This window comes from Marmota flaviventris, chromosome 1, assembly GCF_047511675.1.
Source record: "Marmota flaviventris isolate mMarFla1 chromosome 1, mMarFla1.hap1, whole genome shotgun sequence".
NCBI classification, from domain to species: domain Eukaryota; kingdom Metazoa; phylum Chordata; class Mammalia; order Rodentia; family Sciuridae; genus Marmota; species Marmota flaviventris.
The window spans coordinates 19,244,448-19,267,441 of NC_092498.1; the positions used below are offsets into that span (position 1 = coordinate 19,244,448).

At 43.4% G+C, this 22,994-nt stretch overlaps 1 protein-coding gene and 1 pseudogene across 1 annotated transcript in view; one reads left to right on the forward strand and one right to left on the reverse strand.

The window, feature by feature from the left end:
• The first annotated feature begins 245 nt into the window (after positions 1-245).
• LOC114084568 (solute carrier family 23 member 2-like) overlaps positions 246-22,994 on the forward strand; it is a 48,524-nt gene continuing 25,775 nt past the window's right edge. Inside the window, exons 1-3 of the mRNA XM_071611852.1 lie at positions 246-442; positions 5,367-5,507; positions 8,855-9,012. Of these exons, the coding sequence (XP_071467953.1) occupies positions 401-442; positions 5,367-5,507; positions 8,855-9,012 (341 nt within the window). The 5' untranslated portion in view covers positions 246-400. The remainder of the gene's footprint in view (positions 443-5,366; positions 5,508-8,854; positions 9,013-22,994) is intronic.
• On the reverse strand, positions 12,930-13,171 carry LOC139704617 (mitochondrial import inner membrane translocase subunit Tim10 pseudogene; annotated as a pseudogene).

Here is a 22,994-nt window from a genome sequence, read left to right on the forward strand (position 1 = left end):
AGTTTAGAAAACTTCTCAACCTCCCTGTTCAAAGCAGAGCCTCCTCCTCCCACGCCTGTTCCCCCTTTCCTCCTGAAGCCTGGTTTCCTGCAAGTTCTCTCCTGCCACGCCCTGGCCAGCATGTGCTCTGATTTATGTCCTTGGTGCCATGGGGATCATTAACTTCTCTGTCGCACTTATCAATTAGGAAAGCTTTGCCACTGTTGGATGCACCTCGGTACCCTGAGGGAGGAGGCTGGAGGGGATGTCTGTGACAGAGCTACATGCCCCTCCCTCCTGGAGCCCCGCCCTCTGCCCTGAGTCAGGCTTTGGGCAGTTAATCCCTCTGTCTGGCAGCTGTGTCACCTCTTGCTAAGTGTTCTCTGTCCTGCTTCCCCAGAAGGAGAAGACCTACCTTGCCATGGACTCTGGGGTCAGCAACTGTGGGCACGATGGCAGCTTGGTGAGTGCTGGTGGAGATGGGGGGGAGAGGAAAAGGGGAGCAGGAAGGAGGCTGGGGAGTCCCAGGGGGGTCCTGCTGCTCAGGTTCGGATTATCAGTCGGGATGGTAGCTCCCTCCCTGCCTCCAAGCTCAGCTCCCTCAGGGCCTGTCACCTCAGGTGACCATCACAGCAGACAGACTTTCCTGAGCACTCCTCTGTGTGTGGCAGGAAGCAGTGGGAAGAGGAGGAAGGCTGGATTGCCCGACCCTGCTCGGTCCATGCTGATGGCTTTCCCTTTGCCTCCAGGCGGCCTCTGTTGAAACTGAGTGTTGTTTTTCTGGGTTCTCAGCCTTGGACTTTCTCTTCTGAGAAGGTTTTTCGGATTCCAAGGCTTGGGAAGGAGTGAGGGCAAAGAGTCAGAGGGAAGAACTTCCACTAGAGGGCGATGCTTCGGAGGCACTGTCTGAAGAGCTTCCTCCTTGGAGGCACTCTGGTCCTGCTGGAAGGGTGAGGGAGCTGCGGCTCTTCACTGTCCAGCACCCTCAGGCTTCTCCAGCCAGTCCTTGGGCCCCAGCCCCAGCCCCCTTTCCAACCTATGGTGGCCACGTAAAATAACAGGGCGGCCTGAGAGGCAACTCTGTGTTCTTGTTGCCACCCACTGCAGGGCCTTATGAGCCTCTTCCTGGAGGCCAGGGCTGTGGCCCCAACCAGGAACAGCCAAGGGATCTGGGGACACTGGCCATGGGGGAACCTGGGGAACCTGGGCTATGCTCACAAAGTGTTCCCTGGAGCCCAGTTGCCAGGCCCTGCCCATTGCTGGTCAGCGTTTGTAAATGGTGCTCAGTACTCGCTTCTGAGAAAGCTGAGGGATACTGAGAGAAAAGCTCTTCAGCTGGCCTTACCACAGAATTATTTCAGCCATTTTTCTCAGAGAAAAAAAAATTCAAGGGGATAAGCTGAAGATTCCATTCCTCCATTTCCTGAAGGCTGTGCTGTTTCCTAGAGCTTGGGCTTCCATGAGGAACCCGGAGAGCAGTGGTTCTGGGCAACTGTGCATCTCCTTTTCAGTGGGTTTGGAGCAGGGCACCAGGTAAGGAAGGACCCTGAGGCGGGATGCTGAGGCCACAGTGGGAGAAACCTGGACAATTCATCTGAGCGTAGGTGAATGGCGGCGTTAGGTGGGGTCTGGACCCTGGGAGGAATGGATGGCTGTGTCAGGTACACATGGTGTCAGAGAGGCAAGGGGCCCACCTCACCTGGGGGATCGTTGCTGCTCCCACTGCAGCAGGGCCACCTCTTGCTTGTTCTTCTACTCCTGGGAGGCTAAGGACCACCCAGTACCCAGAGGGCCACAGCCTTGGGCAGCTGCCCTCCATACCTGGAGATGCGGTGGATTACTATGCAGACACCTTGTGACTTCATTGATCCTCTGTCTCCTCTTCTCTCAGTGGAGACAATGAGATGGTTGTGAGATTCAGAGGAGAGGATGCACTGGAAGATCTTTGTAACTTGTAACGTGCTGGAAAATGCCAAGGCTCAGTAGATGTCTCTTTGGATCAAATCTTCCAGTGAAATTACAGTTCACATATTGAATAGAGAGATGTAGTGTCAACGTGAAGAGGTTGTTGGTGCCCATCCTTTTGTACCGTTGCTCATTGTTGGAGTGTGCTTCACGAAGAATCCATTCTTCCTCCAGGAAGGGGCTCATTGGCTTTCTTCTGCTGCTGTGTGGGTCACATGCACAAATGCCCTCAGAAGAGGCCTCTCCCTCCCCCACTGGAGAATTCCTGCTCTGCAATACAGGTGTCCCCTGTTTCTGTGGATGTCTAAGATGCTCAGGGTTCATTTCTGACACTCAGACTCTAAGTCTACTGTGTCCCACTGTGTCCCTGCTGGTTTTGTTTCTATGACAGACATCTTTCCTTGGATGACTTAAGGAAGTTTACAACAAAAGATGTATTTATAAACAGGCGAGGAAAACAGACACCAAGTGCCACAAAAGGAGAGGGAGGCCATTGTGTTTGGGGACAGGCGCGTATCATTGAGGTCAAGGTGTCATTCTGGGGCTCCGTTCTTTCCCCCAACACTAGCTGATGGCTTCATGGAAGTGACATATGTTTTTCCCAAGGGAGAACCAGGTGTCCTCAGGGAAGACAAGCTTTTCCCAGTTCTAAGTTTTAAACTTAAAACTCAAGTAGGGTTTCAAGGAGAATCAATTTCGCAAACAGTTGTTTTAAAGCCAGTGCAGATGTGATTTCCATAAGTGTCAGATGGCCCGTATTGATATAAAGACAGAACTTGGGTATTCAGACTGGTGACAGTCTTTGATGTTGGTCTCCACTCTTCCTTTTCTGGAAAAAAAGGGCAGGTTACAACCAGTTTTCCCAGTCCAGGTTCTTTCTCCCTTTTCCCCTTCCCCTTCCTGGGAATTTTGTGAGGTCATGGGAGAAGATGAAGTGAACTCGCTGGGAGGACAGACAGCTGTAGGGGCCACAGCTCATTCCTTCGTGGGCACACAGGACATGGTGGCAGCACGCAGCACAAAACTCACGCCTCTGATACCTTTATGACTATCCCAGATTCTAGGTGGTGGGACTGAGGCTGGGGGAGGTGAAGTCATGTGCCGAGGGTCATTGAGCCGGGAAGTGACAGAATTACATCTGTCCAAGTTCTTTTGTATTCTGCCTGCACCTCTCTGAGTCACCTTTCTAGAACCAGTTAATCAATCAATCAATTATTAATCAATCAGCCTGTGTCACACATCTTTTCTCTCCTTCTCCTCCTTCTCTTTCCTGTCTGTTTTTCTCTGCTGCCCCTTACAGATTCCTGCATACCCCTTATGAGAAGTTCCCAGAAGTTCACCACTTCCTGCAGTCCATTCCTCTCTATATTTAGCCCAATGTCAACCTCAATTGGAAAACAGATTTTTTTTTCATGTGCAACCCAGGTACCAAGCATCATCCATATAGCCTTCCAAGACAATTACTAAATACTTAAGTAGAGGGTAGCATATATGGTGTGGATATGTTGGACAAAGGGATGATTCACTTCCCAGTAGGATGGAGCTGGAGAGTGTGAGATTTCATCACACTATTTGGAACAGCATGCAATTTAAAAACTTACAAACATTTTGTTTATTTCTGGAGTTTTTAATTTAATATTTTTGCTTGAGTAACTGAAGTTTTACCTTGAGTAACTGAAGGGTTAGAGATGGAGTCCCTGGTAAGGAGGGGGGCTCTGTATAATGTTCCTTAGGGACAGTTCTGAACTCAAGAATGTGGGACAAACACCCTGCTTTTGATCTGGCAGTTTTCTGGACTTCTACCTTATCTAAACAAGTGGTGAACTCACTGTATCTACTGCCACTTCTGCAGAGCAGAATCACAGATCCACTGGGTGGGGTAGGCACCTTTCCCAAGGCCTTAGGACTTTTGAAGGCCCATGACAAAATTTTCATTTCTTTTAAAATTAGTTGAAGGGAATACACTTAAGATCAAAGAAAATATTTTATTATGTTAATATATTCCTCTTTATACCTATGTAGTCCCCAAATATAATTTTAATATTCTTTTAAGTAGGAAGGAGCCCATAGAGTCAAGGTGCCCAGCACCTGCCTATCAGTGTCACAATGTGGCCCTACTCCAGAAATGTTCTTGGAGGCTGGACTGAAGTAGAGGGTACTTAGACATGGAGGTGGGCATTGGAGTGGATGACTTCAACATTCTTTCCAGAAATGTCTCCATGAGATACCTGTAAGAGTGCAGACCCTGCCCCCATGGTCTGGCCAGGGACCAGGGTCCCCCTGTGGACACTTCACATAGAGTGGCCGACCTTCATGATAGTGGCCTTGACACTTCTGGCCACACCAGAGGCAATGCTTTCATATTCCTACAACCCATGGTCAGATGCTCAGCTGTGGGCCTCAGCCCATATTCAAATCCCTTCCATTTAAGGAGGTTAATAAATACCATAGCTAATATTATTGGGTAGTTACACTGTGCCTGGCCTGGATTATGTGGTTCTTCCTGCAATATGATTTTCTAGCCAGGTGAGGTGGCACATGCCTATAATCCCAGCCACTGGGGATTTTGGGGCAAAAGGATGGCAAGTTCAAAGTCTTGTTTCAAAATAAAAATTAAAAATGTCTGGGGATGGAGTTCAGTGGTAGAGCTCCCTTGGATTCAATCCCCAGTACTGGAAAATTAAATTAACTTTCTCAACCATCTGTGAGGAAGGTGTTAATTCTTTTATATAGATAAAATAACTGAGACTTAAAAAATCTTACTAGTTTGGCCAAGGCTAGTAAGCTCTACAGTCAAGGAGGTGGAGAGAGGGTCTACAATTCAGAGTTAATGTTGGTTAAAACGGGGGAAGTCCAAGTTGGCTGTTGACACTAGATCCTTCTGTGTGAACTGCACCCTTTACCTTGGCATGTTACATTCAGTGAGCCTGTCTACACTGAGCACAGGAACTGCACGAGAGACTGGGGTTGCAAAGGCAAGGAAGGCAATTTCAGTAAGTTCTTCCTGATATTCACAACCAGGAAAGAACAAGGATGGAAACCGTCCATTATGATAAACACACTCGGAACAGGGCTTTGGCAATGGAAGCACATGCAAAGTACCATGAAGGGAACCTACCATCTTCTACCCTGGAGATTACCACCTTCTCCCCCACAGAGCTGCCTCATGTCTGCCAAGCCTTTGGGTAAGGCCTGCTCTCCCTTTGCATGGCTCCAGACTTGACACAGAAGCTGGGATGCAGATGCACAATATAGGAAATCTCAGTGTGTGGAGTCTGATCATATATCACCTGCTGACTAACATTATCCCTGCCCCACTGACTCTGGCCTCGGGAAGGCTGTCCTACCATCCAATGGGAGTCAGAAAATGTTCTTGTTTCTTCTTGAAATGGTCACATGTGTCCTTCTCTTGTTCCTAGCAGACAGATGATGGCGTACTCAGTTTTCACACTGACGGCCAGGTCACAAGAAAGGATGGACAGCCTAAGAGTCCCAGTAGCCACCTGGCCTATGGCGTTTTGGACATCCCACCATGGTATCTCTGCATCTTCTTGGGGATCCAGGTAATGCCACTCTGCAAGCACTGGGTCCCAAGAGGCTCTGCCTCCCAAGTTACCAGGTCACACAACCAGGTCAAATTGGTTAACGCCGCCGACTTCAGCTAGCGTCATGTCTTCCATATAGTTGACCTTCAGGGGAACTCAATCCCCTTTAGTCTCCCTGTCTCTGGGCATTTAAGGATGGAAATGTGTTATCAGAAAAGGATTCTTCCTCATGCTGAGCTGACTGGCCACATCAATGACTCTGACTGTTCCATTGTTCTCTGGAGTGGGGTCAATGGCTTGGTTAAGTCTACATCATGTAGATGAAGTCAGAGAAGTGCTAGGCTCAACAGCTTCCTTGGTGCCATCCCTGCCTAGTGGCACAGCACCTGCCTAGTATATGGGGAGGTGATGAGTTCAGTTATCAGCCCTGAAAATGGAGAAAAAGAGATTTGTTTGCTAACAAGAGGGAGTTGACCCTGATAATTGTGGTCATCCCTTATTGCTGGGCATGATATGAGGTAGGAAATGAAACACTGGTCGATGTTTGGCCTACACAATCTTGTGTCTTGTATTGACCTGAATGGTGGAGGTCAAGAACATTGATAAGAGGTCATGAAGGATGAGACATCTCATGTCATGTATCCCAAAGGGACTTGGGAGTGATGGCAAGGATTGTCGAAGGGAACCTACATACATATGGACATTTCTTCTCTGGAGCCCCCACTCCTCTTCCTTAAGGGGCAGTTCACCCCTCACTGATTATGGTTTGTTGAAGTTGTCAGGTTAATCAAGGAAAGAAGAGTGGGCGACTTTTCTTTTAGTGGGAGTTCAAAGTCTGCTCTGCTTCCAACACATATCTCATCCCACCTTCTTCTGCTAAAGACCAGTGCTCTTCATACTAGTTGGATTATTCCAGAACATTCAACGAGGGGATTAACCTCACTACATAATCCTCTGGTCCTTTTGAGACATTGCTTGGCATGGTAACAGGAGCTGGAACTGTCCCCTAAAAAGAAAACCTGGCCGTGGATGTCACTTCCATTTTCCTTCCATTGCTATTTCCACTCATATGGCTGGAGAGATGTGGGGGTCCCTGTCCCTAGGTGCTGTGGCCCAAGGTTCTTCCTGGCACCCAGGCCTGTCCCATCTTAGGCAGTGGACACCTACCTCCTATCCTTCTCAGAGGGCCAATCCTGTGTCCTGCTGGAGTAGTACACATTCTGAGACTCCATTTTCCCTGAGGGTATATGGGGTGTGGAAAAACGGGTGCATGCAGTGTATAGACGATTTTAGTTTTTTCTTAATTTTCTTAAGAAAAACTAATTTTATCTGGTCTAATTTAGCTCACATTGAGATTTTGGATCAAACCCCAACAAAATAAGAACAGAAGAATGTGCCTTATTTTGCTTCCTTTTGTGTAGGTCTGGCTGTTTTGTGGACAGGAGGAGTGCTAGGGACAGGCAGGGCCAGGTGTTCTGGGCCTTGGGTCTTCATTCCACCTAAGGACACCTTGAGGGAACTCTTCAAGGCACTGCCCCTCACAGTGAGCTTTTAATTTCCCTCCTTTCTTCCTCCTTCATTCCTTGTTTATTCCTTGACTGGCCCAGCAGCTAACTTTTGTAACCAAAGCAAACCAAGCCTGCCTACCCTTCCTTCACTAGGCCCTATTCTTATAGGATGAGGTAGACCCCCACTCTACTGGGTGAACCTGCAATGGTACATTTGCTGCAAATCAGAGGGATCCTATCAGCACCCACAACATGCTGTGGTTCTGGTCAGTTAGTTGCTCGGCTACCTTGTCATGGGGGCGAGGGACGCGGAATCAACACACAGACTCCGGGAGCTGGTGAGAGAACTGGCTGGAGACCCACCTCAGGTCGTTGTCCAGTAGCTCAGTTTATTTTTGGAATGCATACAATTGTTATAGGGTTCAAGTGCGGAGTGCACATCAATCATACACAAGCAAGATAGTATCCATAAGCCAATCATCTGATGCCTAATGTAACCACACTATGAAGATGCTCTAAATATTGCTATTATCAGGAAGGGTCTTTCTCTCTGGGGAGGGGGTTTCTAAGTTAGAAGTTCCATGTGGAAGCTCCTGGCTATCAGTTTCCTGGCCTGGCAGCTTGGCAATGCTAACCACAAGTGCTATGGATGTGGTTTCACTAACGGCTCCCTAGAGCAGAGCATCCCATCCTGTTCCTATCAGGACCGAACGAGTGTAGATTCTTCAAGCACTCCGAGCTGCTCATAGCTGCTAGCTGCTAGCTGGAAACTGAAAGTTATTCCAACAACAATAGGAGGCCCTGTGACTGTGCCAGCAGAGGCATGGCCCAGCTCAGCAGAGCATGGGGAGGATCGGAGCAAAGGAAAGAAGCAGGTGGCTTCATGTGTCTTTGTTCTCAGAACATTTGGCTCATTGGTCAGATTTTTTGGTGGACACTAGGGATTGAACCAGAGCTCACTCTCCCACTGAGGTACATTTCCATTCCTTTTTTACATTTTATTTTTATTTTGAGACAGGGTCTCTCTAAGTTTCTGAGGCTGGCCTTGAACTTGTGATCCTCCTGCCTCAGCCTCTCTAGTAGCTGGGATTAAAGGCATGTGCCAGAACACCTGGCTCCATGGTCAGCTTTGTGTGGGGATTGAAGCCACACACTGGACACTTGGTGTGGCTCAGAACAGAAATGGCCACAGCCCATGAAAACCCCTTAAGACCTGCTCAATGTTTCTGCTCTGGAGCTAGAGTGTGTGAGACAGTATTGATTGCTTGGCCCCCTATCAATCTACCTCCTCTCCTTCTAGCTATGTGTTTATGTATATAATCTATCTCTAACTGTCTTCTATTTATCTCCTGGCTATTACTCATGTACATGTAATTTACCCTCTGCATAACTGAGGCCGTCAGCTATGAGCTCTGTCCTGTCCTGAACTCTGGGTCTAACTCTGTCCTTTCAGGAGACCTCAAACAGCCGTGGGCCAGTGGCTCCAAGTGAATGCTCAGGCCTTCCTTGTCAATGGCTCTCACTGTTGCATCATGGAGTGAGGAGCCCCTTGCTATGTTCTTATTCTTAGGCCCTCATTTGGTTCCTGTTATGCCCTCCTGTGCTTGTGTTTCTGCCTCAGTTTCTTTCCTAGGATACCAGTTCCTGGTTCCTGAGCCCTGCTCTCACAGCCCAGTTCCTCTGGTGGGGTCACTGTTTCCCATGCCTAGTTCAGATGTTTGCCCCTCACTCATGCCTGGACCTCTGAAAAGCTCTTGAGACTGGACCTGGGAAGGGCATCCTTGTTAAGGGTAGGGTTGCATCCTTTCTGGGTATAGTCACAGAATTCACACACTCACATCCTGTCTCTGTCCCCAGCACTTCCTCACAGCCCTGGGAGGAATGGTAGCAGTGCCACTCATCCTGGCTAAGGATCTGTGCTTGCAGCATGACCCCCTGACTCAGAGCTACCTGATCAGCACCATCTTCTTTGTCTCTGGCATCTGCACTCTCCTGCAAGTGCTTTTTGGGGTCAGGTAAGTAAAACTACTCCCCCTGGATTTTGACTTACCAGCCAACTATCAGCAAGATCTGCATGGCCCACAGCTGGGGAGATGGGTAGGAAGCTGGAGTGGTGTAATAGAGGGGTGCTCCATCCATTTACCTCTTTCCCTCTCTCTATTTATCTCCAACTCAAGACTGATGATCTGTATTAGCCAGAATCCTGATGGACAGTAACACAAATCCAGACTGGCTTAGGGGAAAATTTTTTTTTTAGATGTTGATGGATCTTTATTTTATTCATTTATTTATATGTGGTGCTGAGAATTGAATCTAGCGCCTCACACATGCTAGGCAAGTGCTCTACTACCGAGCCATAGCCACAGCCACAGCCCCGAAAATGTGTTCTTTATTAACTAAAAAAACCAACTGAGAAAAAGACTGGGTTACATCCATGTCTCCAGAACATGAAGAAACCAGGACTCAAATGCCTTTGAGCTCTCTGCTATCTCCCTCTGTCTCTGTTTCTCCCTGTCTCTGCTCAGGCATTGTTTGTATTAATGGAGATTGATAGATTCCATGTGTGAATGTTAGAAAGTCATAGCCCAAGCTGACAAACTCTGAAATACATCATGTCCCTGTCTTCCCACCTGGAAGGCCAGGTTTGGATTTTTATTTCTCTGGCTCCTTAGAGTTCTCCTTTGGAGTCTGGCAGTACTGGGACACCAGCCTCCAGCCTGTTCCCCACCCACCCCACTTCATGTTTTGCTCCAGATCACAAATGGTCTCACAGGCATGAGTGAGGACACCCAAACCTGCTCATCCAAGCTTCCCACAACAGACTCCCCAAACAGCTGGCCCTTTGCCAACCTTCAGGCCTGGGGGTACACCGTTCCTTCATTGTCTGCTGTAGCATGTTAGGCCTGGAAACGGGCCCAAATGGGCACAGGGCCACTCAAGCAGAGAAGCTGAGAGACTCATGTGGAGGGGGCCTCTCCCCTTGATCCTTTCTCTCTGAAGGAGCCATGCTCCATACTCCAGAGCTTAGAGCTAAGTGTAGGCTGCATACCTGTCCTGGTGGGGAGGGCAGGACTCTGACAGCATCTGAGAGTTTTCTCTTAGTCTTTCTTTTTCTTATGGTACATTATATTTGTACATATTGATGGGATTTTTAAATCACATATTCCTATGTGCACATAATAAAGTAATTTAATTTGGTCAATGTCACCCCCAGCACTTCCACCCTCCCTCCTTCTTAGTCCTTTTCCTCTACTGGTCTCCCTTTGATTTTCACGGGATCCCCACCACCACCACCTTTCTTTTCCTTTTTCCTCTCTAGCTTCTGCATATGAGTGAAAACATATAACCCTTGACCTTTTGAGTTTGACTTATGTCACTTAACATAATGGTCTCTAGTTCCATCCATTCTCCTGCAAATGACATAATTTCATATCTTTCTTTAGGTCTGAAAAAATATATCTATATCTGTATCTATATCTATATATCTATATCTATATCTATATCTATATCTATATATATATATATATATATATATATATATATATATATATATCACTTTCTTTATCCATTCATTCATTGATGGACACCTAGTTTGTTTCCATAGTTTGGCTGTGGTGAATTGTGCTGCTATAACATGGGTATACATGTATCCCTGTTTAGTAAGTTGACTTTAATTCTTGAGAGTAAATACTGAGAAGTGGTATAGCTGTGTCATATGCTGGTTCCATGCCTAGTCTTTGGAGGAAACTTCATACTGATTTGCATAATGGATGTATTCATTTACAACCTCATCAATAGTGTAAAGTGTTCCTTTTTCTCTACATCCTCTTTAGCATTTATTATTATTTGCATTCTTGATGATTGCCATTCTAACTGAAGTGAGATGAAATCTCAGTGTAGCCTTGATTTGCATTTCCCTACTTGATAATACATTTTTTTCATGTGTTTGTTGGCCATTTGTATTTTTTCTTTTGAGAAGTGTCTAATTCATTTCCCCATTTATTAACTGGATTATTTGATTTTTGGTGTAAAGTTTCTTGAGTTCTTTATATATCTGTATATTAATTCTGTTAGATGAGTAGCCAGCAAAGATTTTCTCCCATTCTGTAGATTTTTCTCTTCACATTCCTAATTGTTTCCTTTGCTGTGCAGAAATTAATTTGAAATCATTCCATTTATTAATTCTTGGCATTATTCCTGAACTTTAGCGGTCCTACTGAGAAAGTCATTGCCTGTGCCTTATGCTGGAGTATTGACTCTGTGTTTTCTTTTAGGACTTGTATAGTTTTTGATTCCTAGGTCTTTGATCCATTTTGAGTTGATTTTTGGGCAGCATGAGAAATAAGGGTCTAGTTTCATTATTCTACATATGAATAACCAGTTTTCCCAGCACCATTTTTAAAAATAGCTGTCCTTTCTCCAATGTATGTTTTTTTGCACCCTTGTCAAGGATCAGATGACTAGAGATGTGAGGATTTGTCTCTGTGTCTTCTATTCTGTACCATTAGTTTATGTGTCTGTTTGTATGTCAGTACCATGCAGTTTTTGTTACTATAGCTCTGTAGTATAATTTGAAGTTAGGTATTGTATTGCCTCTAGCATTGCTTTTTTGGTTTAAAACTGCTTTGGCTATTCTGGGTTTTCTATTCTTCCAAATGAATTTAGGACTGTTTCTTCTAGTTGTGTGAAGACTGTAATTGGTATTTTGTTGGGGATTTTATGGAATCTATATATTGCTTTTTGGTAGCATGGCCATTTCCACAAAATTAATACTGCCTATCCATGAATATGGAAGGTCTTTCCATATTCTGATGTCTTCTTCAATTTCTTTCTTCAATGATTTATAGGTTTCATTGTAGAGGTCTTTTACCCCCTTAGTTAGATTTATTCCTAGGCGTTTCATTTTATTTTTTTGAAGCTATTGTGAATGTAACTGTTTACCTGATTTCTTTGTCAGCTGATTCATTGTATATAGAAAAGCTATTGATTTTTGTATGCTGATTTTGTGTCATGCTATTTGTCAAATTTGCATATTGGCTCTAGCAGTCTTTTGGTGGATTTTTTTGATCTTCTAGGTATAGGATCATATCATCTGTAAACAGTGATAATTTGTCTTCTTTTTTCCCTATTTTACTCCTTTTATTTCCTTCTCTTCCTTAACTGCTCTAGCTAGAGCACTATATTAAATAGAGTGGTGAGAGTGGATGTCCTTATCTTGTCCCAGCTTTTGAAGGAAATGCTTTCAGTTTTTTCCCATTTACTCTGAGGTTGGCTTTGGGATTTTTACATATAGCTTTTATGATGTTGAGGTAGGTTGTTTCTATGCCTAGTTTGTTCTGTGTTTTTAATCATGAATGGGTGCTGAATTTTGTTGAAGACCTATTGAAATGACTAAGTGATTTTTTTCTTAATTCTGTTTATATGAGGAATTACATTTACTGATTTGCTTATATGAAACCATCCTATTGCTGGAATGAAACCAACTTGGTTGTGGTGTACAATCTTCTTAATATGTTCTTGAACATGATTTGTTAATATTTTATTAAATATTTTTGCATCTAAGTTTATCAGGGGTATTGGTCTGTAGTTTTCTAATGTAGTTTCCTACATTAGATGTGTCCTTATCTGGTTTTGTTATGTGTGTAATCCTGGATTAATAGAATGAATTTGGAAGTGTTTCATCCCTTTTTTTTGTAGGTGTCAACAAACTTGCTTTAAAACACACACACACACACACACACACACACACATTCACATATCAGTGTGACAAATATCCCTTCTACAAGATAGCTCTGCCACAATCCGAGCTTCTGGAGATGCTCCAGAGAGAGCCTAGGCCTGGCAGTCTTCACGTGACACCCAATAGGGGGCATTTTTATTAAATAAGTGGGGAGAAGCAATGTGCACCCCAGGTATATGCTGTCTGAGGGCCTCATGCAGGACCAGAGCTCTGCTGCACACTCTTCATCACCTCTTCATTCTGCATAGACAACTCTGTAGACTTTTTGCCTATCCATTCATGAATGTCCAAATCATGCCCTTGGACAGTTCTGCTTCCTTATAGTGGAGAGACACACACTTCTGGAGGCAGGCACTGGTCATTCTGTTGTGCATGCCCACCATCATCTCCACTTCCAGCTCTGTTGCCAGCTGTTGGGCCCTGAGCAGATCCATCTCGGCCTAGCACCATGCAGAGAACCTCCTCCTGGTGCCCACAGCCCGGTGCAAGACACAGTTCCTACCATGTCCCTAATTTTAACAAATATTAGAACCTCCCCTGGTGCCCAAGTAGATCATGGTGTAAGCATGTGGACCACTTCCAGGAGAGGCCATCTCTTTCTATTTCATCGGATAATTTGAGGAGTTTGGGCATTAGTTGTTTTTTAAAGCTTTCATAGAAACCTCTGAAAATCCATCTGGTCTTGGGCTTTTCTTCATTGAAAGGCTTTTTATTACTGATTCTATCTCATTACAAGTTATTAGTATGTTCATGTTTTTAATGTTCTTTTGATTCAATTTTGCCAAATATATTTGTCTAGAAATATATCCATTTCTTCTAGGTTTTCCAATTTATTGGAATCTAAGTTGTCAAAATAGTCCCTAATGATCTGCTGGATTTCTGTGATGTCTCTGGTGATTTTTCCTTTTTCATATCCAAATTTATTAATTTCTGTTTTCTCTCTTTTTCTTTTGGTTAGTTTGGCTAAGGACTTTTCAATCTTATTTATGTTTTCAAAGGAGCCAGGCTCCATCCTCCAAAGCTCAGGTCTAAGTATAGGCTGCTCTCCTCCTGGTTTGAGGACAGGACTCTGACAGTGTCTGAGCTTCATTTTCTCAGAGAGGTTCTTGCTGTATTTATTAGGCATAGTTCTCCAAAGAAGCAGAAAGAATCAGATGTGTATGGCCATATAGAAAATGAGATTTGTTACAGAAATTGGCTCCTGTAGAATTGGAGTCCAAGAAGTCCCATGATCTACCATCTGCATGCCGGAGAATAGGGAACTATGGTGGTGTGATTTGGACTGAGTGCAAAGCTATCTATGGGATGTGGGGTGGAGGGTGGGAAGCCAATGCTGTAAGTCCTAGATGGAGTCTGAAATCTGGGGAACCAGGAGCAGCAAGGTCTGAGGGCATAAGAAGGGGGGTGACCCACCCAAGAAGAAAGAGATTTCATGTTTCCTTTATCCTTTTTGTTCTATTTGAATCCTCAACAGATAGGCTGATGGCTGCCCACAATGGGGAGGAAGATCTTTACTTACTACAGTCTTTTCTGGAAACACTCCAGACACACCTGTAATGTCTCACCAGCTATCTGGGCATCCCTTAATCCAGACAAGTTGACACATAAAATTAACAGCAGACTTTGACAGGGCTGCTGGACATCCAAACACTTACCACTCAAGAGTGAGTGAGTACTACTCTGACTAGTTGCTCATGTTAAAATTCCAGGGAAGAGTTCTGATTGGCCTAGTTGAAGCCCAGCCCTGGTCCTGCCAGGGCAATTAATATGGCAACTGGTACTGAGGAAGGGCTACCAATGAATAGAGAAGAGGAATTTTGTTCTCAGCTCCCAAGATAGCAAACATTCACTGATCCACACACATGACTTGGAACCTGTTCACTAAATTTGTGGAGGTACTTGCCCTGCTCCTTTGTAGCATCACTGAAGTGAACAGTTGCTAAAACCAGTAGAATCACTTTTTTCCCAACGATCAAGTCCTTTTTGTGCTTATGTGGACTGTTAAAATCTTCCTGGGTAAAATGGAGTCCTTAGACCATGGAGATGACCTGGGAAAAATTGGGAAACCTGGAAAATGTGTCCTTGGAGAGCCTCCTCTCATTTTCTCACATCTCATCTTTTACATTCTCTACCACCACTTCCTGCCCTGCTCGGATTCTCCAGAAGCTTAGAAACAGTTTCTTTGGGTTACCACCTTCTCAGAAAATTGCTCTGGGTGGGTCCCATGGACCTTTCCTGGTCAGCTGCGTCACCCAGGCTACTCCAGGGCCTCCTTCCTTTACATTTATTTAGCATTTAGTCTAAGGATGGATCCAGGTTTGCTTAGCCTGAAGCTTATACAATTTTTGTTGTCTTCTATGACTAAGAACAGAACATTATGAATAAAAAAACCACAACAAAGAATAGTATTTATTTAGGTAGGAAAAAGAACTCACAAGAAATTACAAAATTTAAAAAGGAGGTAAAAAGCACAAGTGCTACAGAAATAGTAGCAGTACATTTTTATTAATTTTCTCTTTTATCATGACCTATAATACTGTACCCCTTTATATTTTATGATTTTATATTTATGTTTCAAGTGACATAGATATGTCATATACATTCTAATAAAATGCATTGTGACTCAACTTCCCTTTAGCCAAATCCTAGAAATGCTCGTGGCCTTTTAAATGCCACCTGGGGCAATGTGTAGGGAAAGAGAAGTGGTAATGAAGAGACATAGCTCATCCACTTGTGGTTGAAATGTTTTGCTTACAGATTTTCCAAAGGCAGATCAGTAGAAAACATACCACCAGGCCCTTCTGCACCCTTTAGAAAGAGTCGTGCAAGCTGGGGCTGTTCACTATAAATTCCTTTCTGACCTAATCTGCACCAGTCTGCAAAGGAGAATGGAAAACATTCCCTCCAAAGTACTTCTGCCTGAGCTGTCTTAGGAGAACATGGCTTGGCAGGAAGTTCATGTCTCATTCCTCTTCATTATAGGACCAAGGCTCTGCAGGTGTAGGTGGTAGGAGGCTGGGTGATGGTTTCCAGGGTAGATGGAAAAGAACATCCAGAGGAGAGAACTCACTCCTGTTGTGGTCTTTATGGTCTCTAATCCAAAGCACTTCTCATAGCACTTCCTTTTGGGTCATTTCCAGGAGACAGAACAATCCTGGAGTTCTGCCAGGTCCCTGGAGAGGAGGGGCTACTCTTGCTAACATTTTTGGCAGGCATTTCTCTTCTCTTTCTTTTTCATTGTACTTCTCAAAGAAGTACAATGTTTACTCTGTCTCTCAGGCTCCCATATTTGCTCCAATATTTACTGTCTCTCAGGCTCCCATAATTTCCTGGAATGGCCCTCGATGTGAGGGCCTGGAGCAGCGTCAGGGCCTGAAATCTCCCAGCTTGGATATTGAGGAGCCCCTCACTTCCCTCGCCCCATCAGAGTCACAAACACAGAGCTCTGTGAATGAGGGTGCCCACTCCCCCAGATCAGAGATGGAGCTAATTTCAATTATGGAAAAGCTTTCAGCTTGAAAGCCGGGGGGCTGAATTCTAGCCCTGGCTCTGTGCTGTGGGACGTGGACCAGTCCTTTACCTTCTCTAGGCTCAATTTTCTCACCTGAAAAACAAACAGGTGGGGAAAAGCCTCAAATTAGGATATTGACGAGTAAATGAGGAAGGGTCTTTGCAGCAGGACAATGGGGACAGAAAGGGCCTGTGGAAAATTCTTTGAGAAGCCCAAATAAGGAGTTAGGTTCAAGGCATTTTCACCCTAGTTAAGCAGGTAAAGCAAGAAGGAAATAAAATTAGGGAATAAAATCATGCCAGTATCATTAGACTAAAGTGGGGGTAAAAATTATCTTGGGTTTGGTCCCTCCCAGGGAAGTGGGCTTACCTGAGTTCCTAATGAATAATTTCCTGAGAAACTGTAGGTTGTAAAGTCTAGCTCAGGAATCAAAGACCATGTCCATCTGGGCGCAGTGGTGCACACCTGTAATCCCAGCAACTTGGGAGATTGAGGCTGGTGAATCACAAGTTTGAGGTCAGCTTCAACAACTTAGCAAGACCCTTTCTCAAAATAAAAAGAATTGGAGATGGAACTTAGTGGTAAAGCGCTTCTAGGTTTATTCTTCAATATCCAAAATATAAAAGAGTAAATTTAAAAATGCCATGTACACTTGCTTAACTGCTAGCCAGTATTCAATGATGTGCTTTTTAAAATGAGAAATCAACATGCTGATTTTGCAATAAGACTTTAGAAAACCTTATCAATTAAAACCATGCTAAAAATTACAGGGTCAAAAACTGATGCTTTTTGTGGAAGAGCCGATGATTGCCTTGCTCAGGTCATGGCTGGTAGCTCTAGCCCTGGCAGCACAGGGAGCTTCCTGCCTATGAGGTTGGGGTCTCAAAGCATCCGCTAAAGGTCTCCACACCTGGTGCTTACTTCAAGTTCATGTAGGGAGATATATCACCATTTACTTCAAAATAAGACACTAAGTTTAAAAGGTAATCACGAGAGGAAGTAAAATATTGACCAAATGTATTTCCAAGCTTTCACTCCTCTGGGATTGCTCATGGTTTCTGTAAGACTGGAAAAACGCCGCACCACACGACACAGATTACCAAAGAGTTTTCCCACTTTATTACAAAAGGCTGTGTGTTTATATAGGTCTAAGGAGAGGTCGCAGGGCTGAGGTAGATAACAGGTCGCCTGTTTATTGGCAAGCTCTTCCATATGTCAGTTCCGGGGCCCAAGAAATTAATTCTAATTGGGGCTAAGGCTTCCTACCGGCAGCGTTTGAACATTTGCGCTGGCGGGAAGGTTTCCCGCCAGTGAAAGAAACAAAGAGGAGAAGGAGGGTCGTTAGTCGCCATGCTGGGGTTTTTCTCTGTAATGCTGCTGCTGTTATATGTTTACCCAACAGTTTCTGCCTGGTCCTTTCTTCTTCTGGAGTGATCAAGGTACTATGTCTCCCTTCCATTATTTCTGGACTCTCTGCAGAGTAGAGCAAATACTTCTGCCCTGCTTTAGTCTGACCTGCCCTGGTTCTGCACAACATGCCTGTTACCACGGGTCCGAAGTCACTTTGCCCTGGCCCTGATAACTGCAGGTCACCAGATGCACTTGATGGATTATGACCAGAGGTGGACAGTGGTGGTGTCAGGGTAGGAGAGTGAGCTGGTGATGCAGGCAGAGGGAAATGGTTTGTCCCTATGAGGGCAGCTGGGTTTGCCCCAGGTGTTCATCAGCAGGGAAGGTATGTGATGAGCTTTTCCACAATGTAGCAGGACCTCACCTGCTAGAAGTAGGAGCTCAGTAAATAAATGAACAAAATCCTCCTTATGCAGTAGTGAAGGGTTGGGGCTTTTGGGACACCTGGGATGTCTTACACCTTTCAAATTCAAGAATTAGCCAACCTCATTCTGCATTCCTGGGGCTCTGCTCCTTTCCTGACCCAGTTTCTATGAAAAAGTTTCTGTGACATCATCCTTTGTCCAGCCACTGGACTGGCTCCAAGAAGAGGGCATCAAGGTGATGACACAGGTGGGGTTGGATTCTAACAACTCAACCTCCAAAGCCTCTGTCCCCAAGAGGTGACAGCCTCCTATTTACCCACAAGGCCTTCAAACTCCACACCTCTCAACCCTGAACCTTGTGAAGGGCTTGTCCTCCCCAGGTTACTGGGTGCACAGGGCATAGGGCCTGCTTGGTGGAGTCTTTTTTTAAAAAAATATTTATTTCTTAGTTGTAGATGAACACAATATCTTTATTTTATTTTTACATGGTGCTAAGGATTGAACCCAGAGCCTCACGCATGCTGGGAGAGCGCTCTACCATAATGGGGTCTTAATGCCCCTTGTTCTCCAAATCCCTGGCTACATTTCCATCTGTTTTCTCCCAGAGAACTCATGCAAGCAACAACTGTTTATATTTCCCTAAGCCTTGAGAATTAAATTAGATAATGTTTATAAAATTGCTCAGCTCAGTGCCTGATACAGAAAATTTATTTTTCAAGCTAAAATAAAAGCATATTATATATATTTCACCTAATCCATATATATATGTGTGTGTATATATAGAATTATATATATATATATATATATATATATATATATATATACATATATATATGTGTGTGTGTAATATATATATAAAATATATATAATACACACACACATATGTATAATTTTGTACTGTCCCCTGTTTCAAAGTACTATATATATAAAATTTTATAATTTATAATTTTCAAAGTAATATATATATATGTGTGTGTGTGTGTGTGTGTGTGTGTGTGTGTGTGTTTGTGTGTTTTGTACTATCCCCTCTTTCAAAGTACTTTTTAAAAAATTTTAACTGTGGTGAATGACAGTGCCTCAATTGACATATGTGATGCATTTTAAATATCTTTCAATTTCGATAAACACATTCCTGCAATAGCACTTTTGAGAAACTTGTCACTTAGCATTCTACAGAATAAATATATTCTAATTTACTTAACCAGTTCCTATTAAAGGACTTGCTTCAGGTTTCTCACTATTATAGTGATCAATGTCATTATGGATATGAAAGTTGTAAACATTTACCTATTCAAAGATAGAAAAAAGGCTGGAAAAAATGTCGAAGCTTATTTCTGGGATATAAATGGTCTGTATTATCTGCATGGTAAGGCTTATCAAGTTACAGATAAAAAGAACTAATGATTAATAGTTGTTCTTGAGTAATAGGATTTAAGTTCACTTTTAATCTGTCATTTACCTTTCTTCAAAGTATCTGTATTATTATTTTATAACTGGGAAAAATAAGAACTGAACAAAGTATATTTAGACAAGTGTCAAGGCTGGTTTTATGATCAGTACCCTTTGAATCTGTGCCTGGGGGCAAAAGTGGGGCAGCTGCCACTGTGCTTTGTGGAAGGGGTATGGGGTGGCCCAGCTCAAGGCTCAACGTCCCAGCCTGGACAACTGCCAAGGTTCTGCACTCTGTAACTTCACCTGCTTTTTCTCTTTGTTTTTCCTTTCTGTTTCTTTGTGCGGACAGAAGAGTCCATGAAAACAAAAGGGCTGGGCATCCTGCTTCTGCAGCCCAACAGAGGGGAGCAAAGGCTTCCTGTCCATTGCCAGTTTGGGGGCCTTAGGGGTTCCCTCAGGGTAGAGGGTAGTAGTAGGTTTAAAGAAGGCAGACAAACAGGCTTCTCCTCTCCACTAGAGGTCTCTGTCCCTTTCCTCTAGGCAGAGGCAAGCTTCTACCCTTGTTGGCTGATTATTTAGCTGTTGGCCTCCAAGTCTCTAGATAACACACTTCCATTTTAGGCATTACTGATTGATGTCCCAATACGATGATTATCATTTTATTTTCCTTCGCAATCCTTCACTCCCCCGACAAATAAGCATCTTCCCCTCCTCCTCCTGTCCTGCCTTCCCCAAAGAGGGCCGTCTTCAGTGTTTCCATGAGAAGGACTATGATGCCATTCAGAACTGAATCACTAGGTGACTTTCTGGCCAGCCTTTTGTTTTCCCTGGACTTAACATTTATTTTGTTTTTAATATGCTTAATATTTTGTGTGCTTATCTACAACTCAACTCTAAATGCTCTGCCTTTTGTCTAAATCTCTTCTTTAAAGTCTGATTCACATCAAGTTGTCTCTCAAGTTCAGGTGCTTGATCAGCCATCTCTTGGGAGGTCTTTCCTAGCTATAATCTAGAATAGTTGCTGTCTGCTCCTGGTGCTCAACTGTCAACCCGAGATGCCTCTTCACCCTCATCCTGAATATTTACTTCATGCCAGTTCTGTGTTGGCTCTCTTACTTCCATGGTTTTTTCTCCAGTTTTGTTTTGTTTTGAATTGATTTTGGTGGAATACATAATCTCCTGAGAGAGAATGCATGGGAGGTAAATTTTTTGAGACTACATATACAAAAATATCTTTTTAAAAAAATTTACTTATTTATTTTAATTAGGTATATATGACAGCAGAATGCACTTTGATTCATCATATACAATTGCAGCACAAATTTTCATTTCTCTGATTGTCACCATGTAGCATTGCACCATATGTGCAGTCATACATGTACCTAGGGTAATAATGTCCATCACATTTCACCATCTTTCCTGCACCCATACCCCTTCCTCTCCCCTCTTTCCCCTTTGCCCAATCAAAGTTCCTCCATTTTTCCTATGCCTTCCCCCATTATGGATCAGCATCCACTTATCAAAGAAAATTAGACCTTTGGGTTTTGGGATTGGCTAACTTCACTTAGCATTATATTCTCCAATTCCATCCATTTACCTGAAAATGCCATGATTTTATTCTCTTTTAATGCTGGGTAATATGCCATTGTGTATATATACCACAGTTCCTTTATCCATTCATCTATTGGAGGGCATCTAGGTTGGTTCCACAATTTAGCTATTGTGATTTGTGCTGCTATAAACATTGATGTGGGTGTATTCGCTGTAGTATGCTGTTTTTAAGTCCTTTGGGTATAAACCAAGGAGTGGGTCAAATGGTGGTTCTATTCCAAGTTTTCCAAGGTAGAAAAATATCTTGATTCTACTCTCACATCTGATTGACAGCTCAGCTGGGTATAGAATTTTAGGTTGGGATCATTTTCTTTCCGAATTTTGAAAATATTATCACACTGTCTTTTAGGTTTCCATGTGAATTTAAGAATTCTGAGGCCCTAGATAATACTCTGTCCCATTCCCACTCCTAGAAGCTGAAGGATCTGCTTTATAATTCTGTGTTATGAATTTCTGATTATGTCTCATGGTATAAATTAATTTTCTGCCATAGTGCCTTGTATTCAATAGTCTCTTTCAATATGTAAATATTTGTCCTTTGTTTACTTGAGTTTCTTTCTGAAACTCCTATGATTTTATACATTGGACTCTCTGGACTAGTCCTTTAACTTTCCTATCTTTTAAAAAAATTATTATTTACATCTCTGTATTTTTTGGTCTTTGGCAATGGGAAATTTCAATCAAATTTATTTTCTATATCTTACCTTGAGTTTATTTCTTCAATAATTTTGTTAACAGTTCTTTTTGTTCTCTGAATACTGTATTCCATTTTTATGCATTCTGTTCTTGATGTATGAATGTCAAAAATCTTCTCTTAATATCTCAATGACGTATGATTTTTAAAAGGTATCACCTTCTTGCAGGAGAAGCTACTTTTATCTGTCTCTTTATTTGGGTCTTTGTCATTCATATTCTCTTGGTTATCTGGTGACCCTTGCAGCATCTGCTCATATCTACTACTGAGGTCCTAAAAGGTTAACTAAAAGTTCAAGTCTGAGAATAGGCCTTGTTCCCTGTGCCATTCACTATAGCATGATATTAGCCCAAATGCAGAGGTCACAATTCACACTATGGTCTTAAAAAATGGCATCTTGGGCTGAGGGTGGAGCTCAGTGGTAGGGTGATTTGCCTAGTGTGCTTGAGGCTCTGGGTTAAACCCCCAGCACTGCCTCAAAAAAAGGCATCAGAATCTCCCTGGGGAAACCCAATATTTGCCATCTCTTTTCTCTCATGCTATCATATTATCTCCCCAAAATCTTCTAGTCTCTTGCCTAGAGGGAGAAGCCCTGGCTGCAAGTATTCTGGAAGCCACGTGGGAATGTGAGCTGGGAGTTTCCATGTGCAGTCTGCATATATTGAATGAAATGTCTTTGTTTTGACTGGTCAACCACTTCCAGTTCTGCCTGTTTTCTTATAGCACAGAGACCCTTTTTCCCCCTTTTCCATGATGGGAGAGCTGGTACTTTAAAAAGACTTTAACCTGTTTTAGCTCCACATTTATTGTTAGTTGGAGAATCATTCTGGAGACTTTGTGGGTTCTTCAGAATGTTAGCGTTTATCTCTTGCTGGCATAGGATGCTTCTCTGCAGGGCTGTTACATCAGTTTCCACTCTACACCTGCTTTTCTGCTGTCAAAATTTTAGTGCAATTTCTTCCTGCTTCATTTTCTTTATCCTTTGACTTTTGCTTATAAAATACATTTAATGTGAAGTTTAGTGGGGTTTCAAGAGGAGCAAGTGTACAAACTGGCATTTTTACCCAAAAGTCAATGTCTTTCAGTGTGGTTTGCAAAAGACCCTTGGTTTCCTTCATCTTGGACAGTTTCCAGCACTCCTATCTTCTCCACCCACTTATCCTTTTTGTTAAGTGGCTGTGAAATTCTGAATTCTGGAACTCTCTGCAGGATCTCCTTTCCTTCTAATGTCATGAGCCAAGACTGTCATCTGGTGTGGACATGGGCATCAAAGT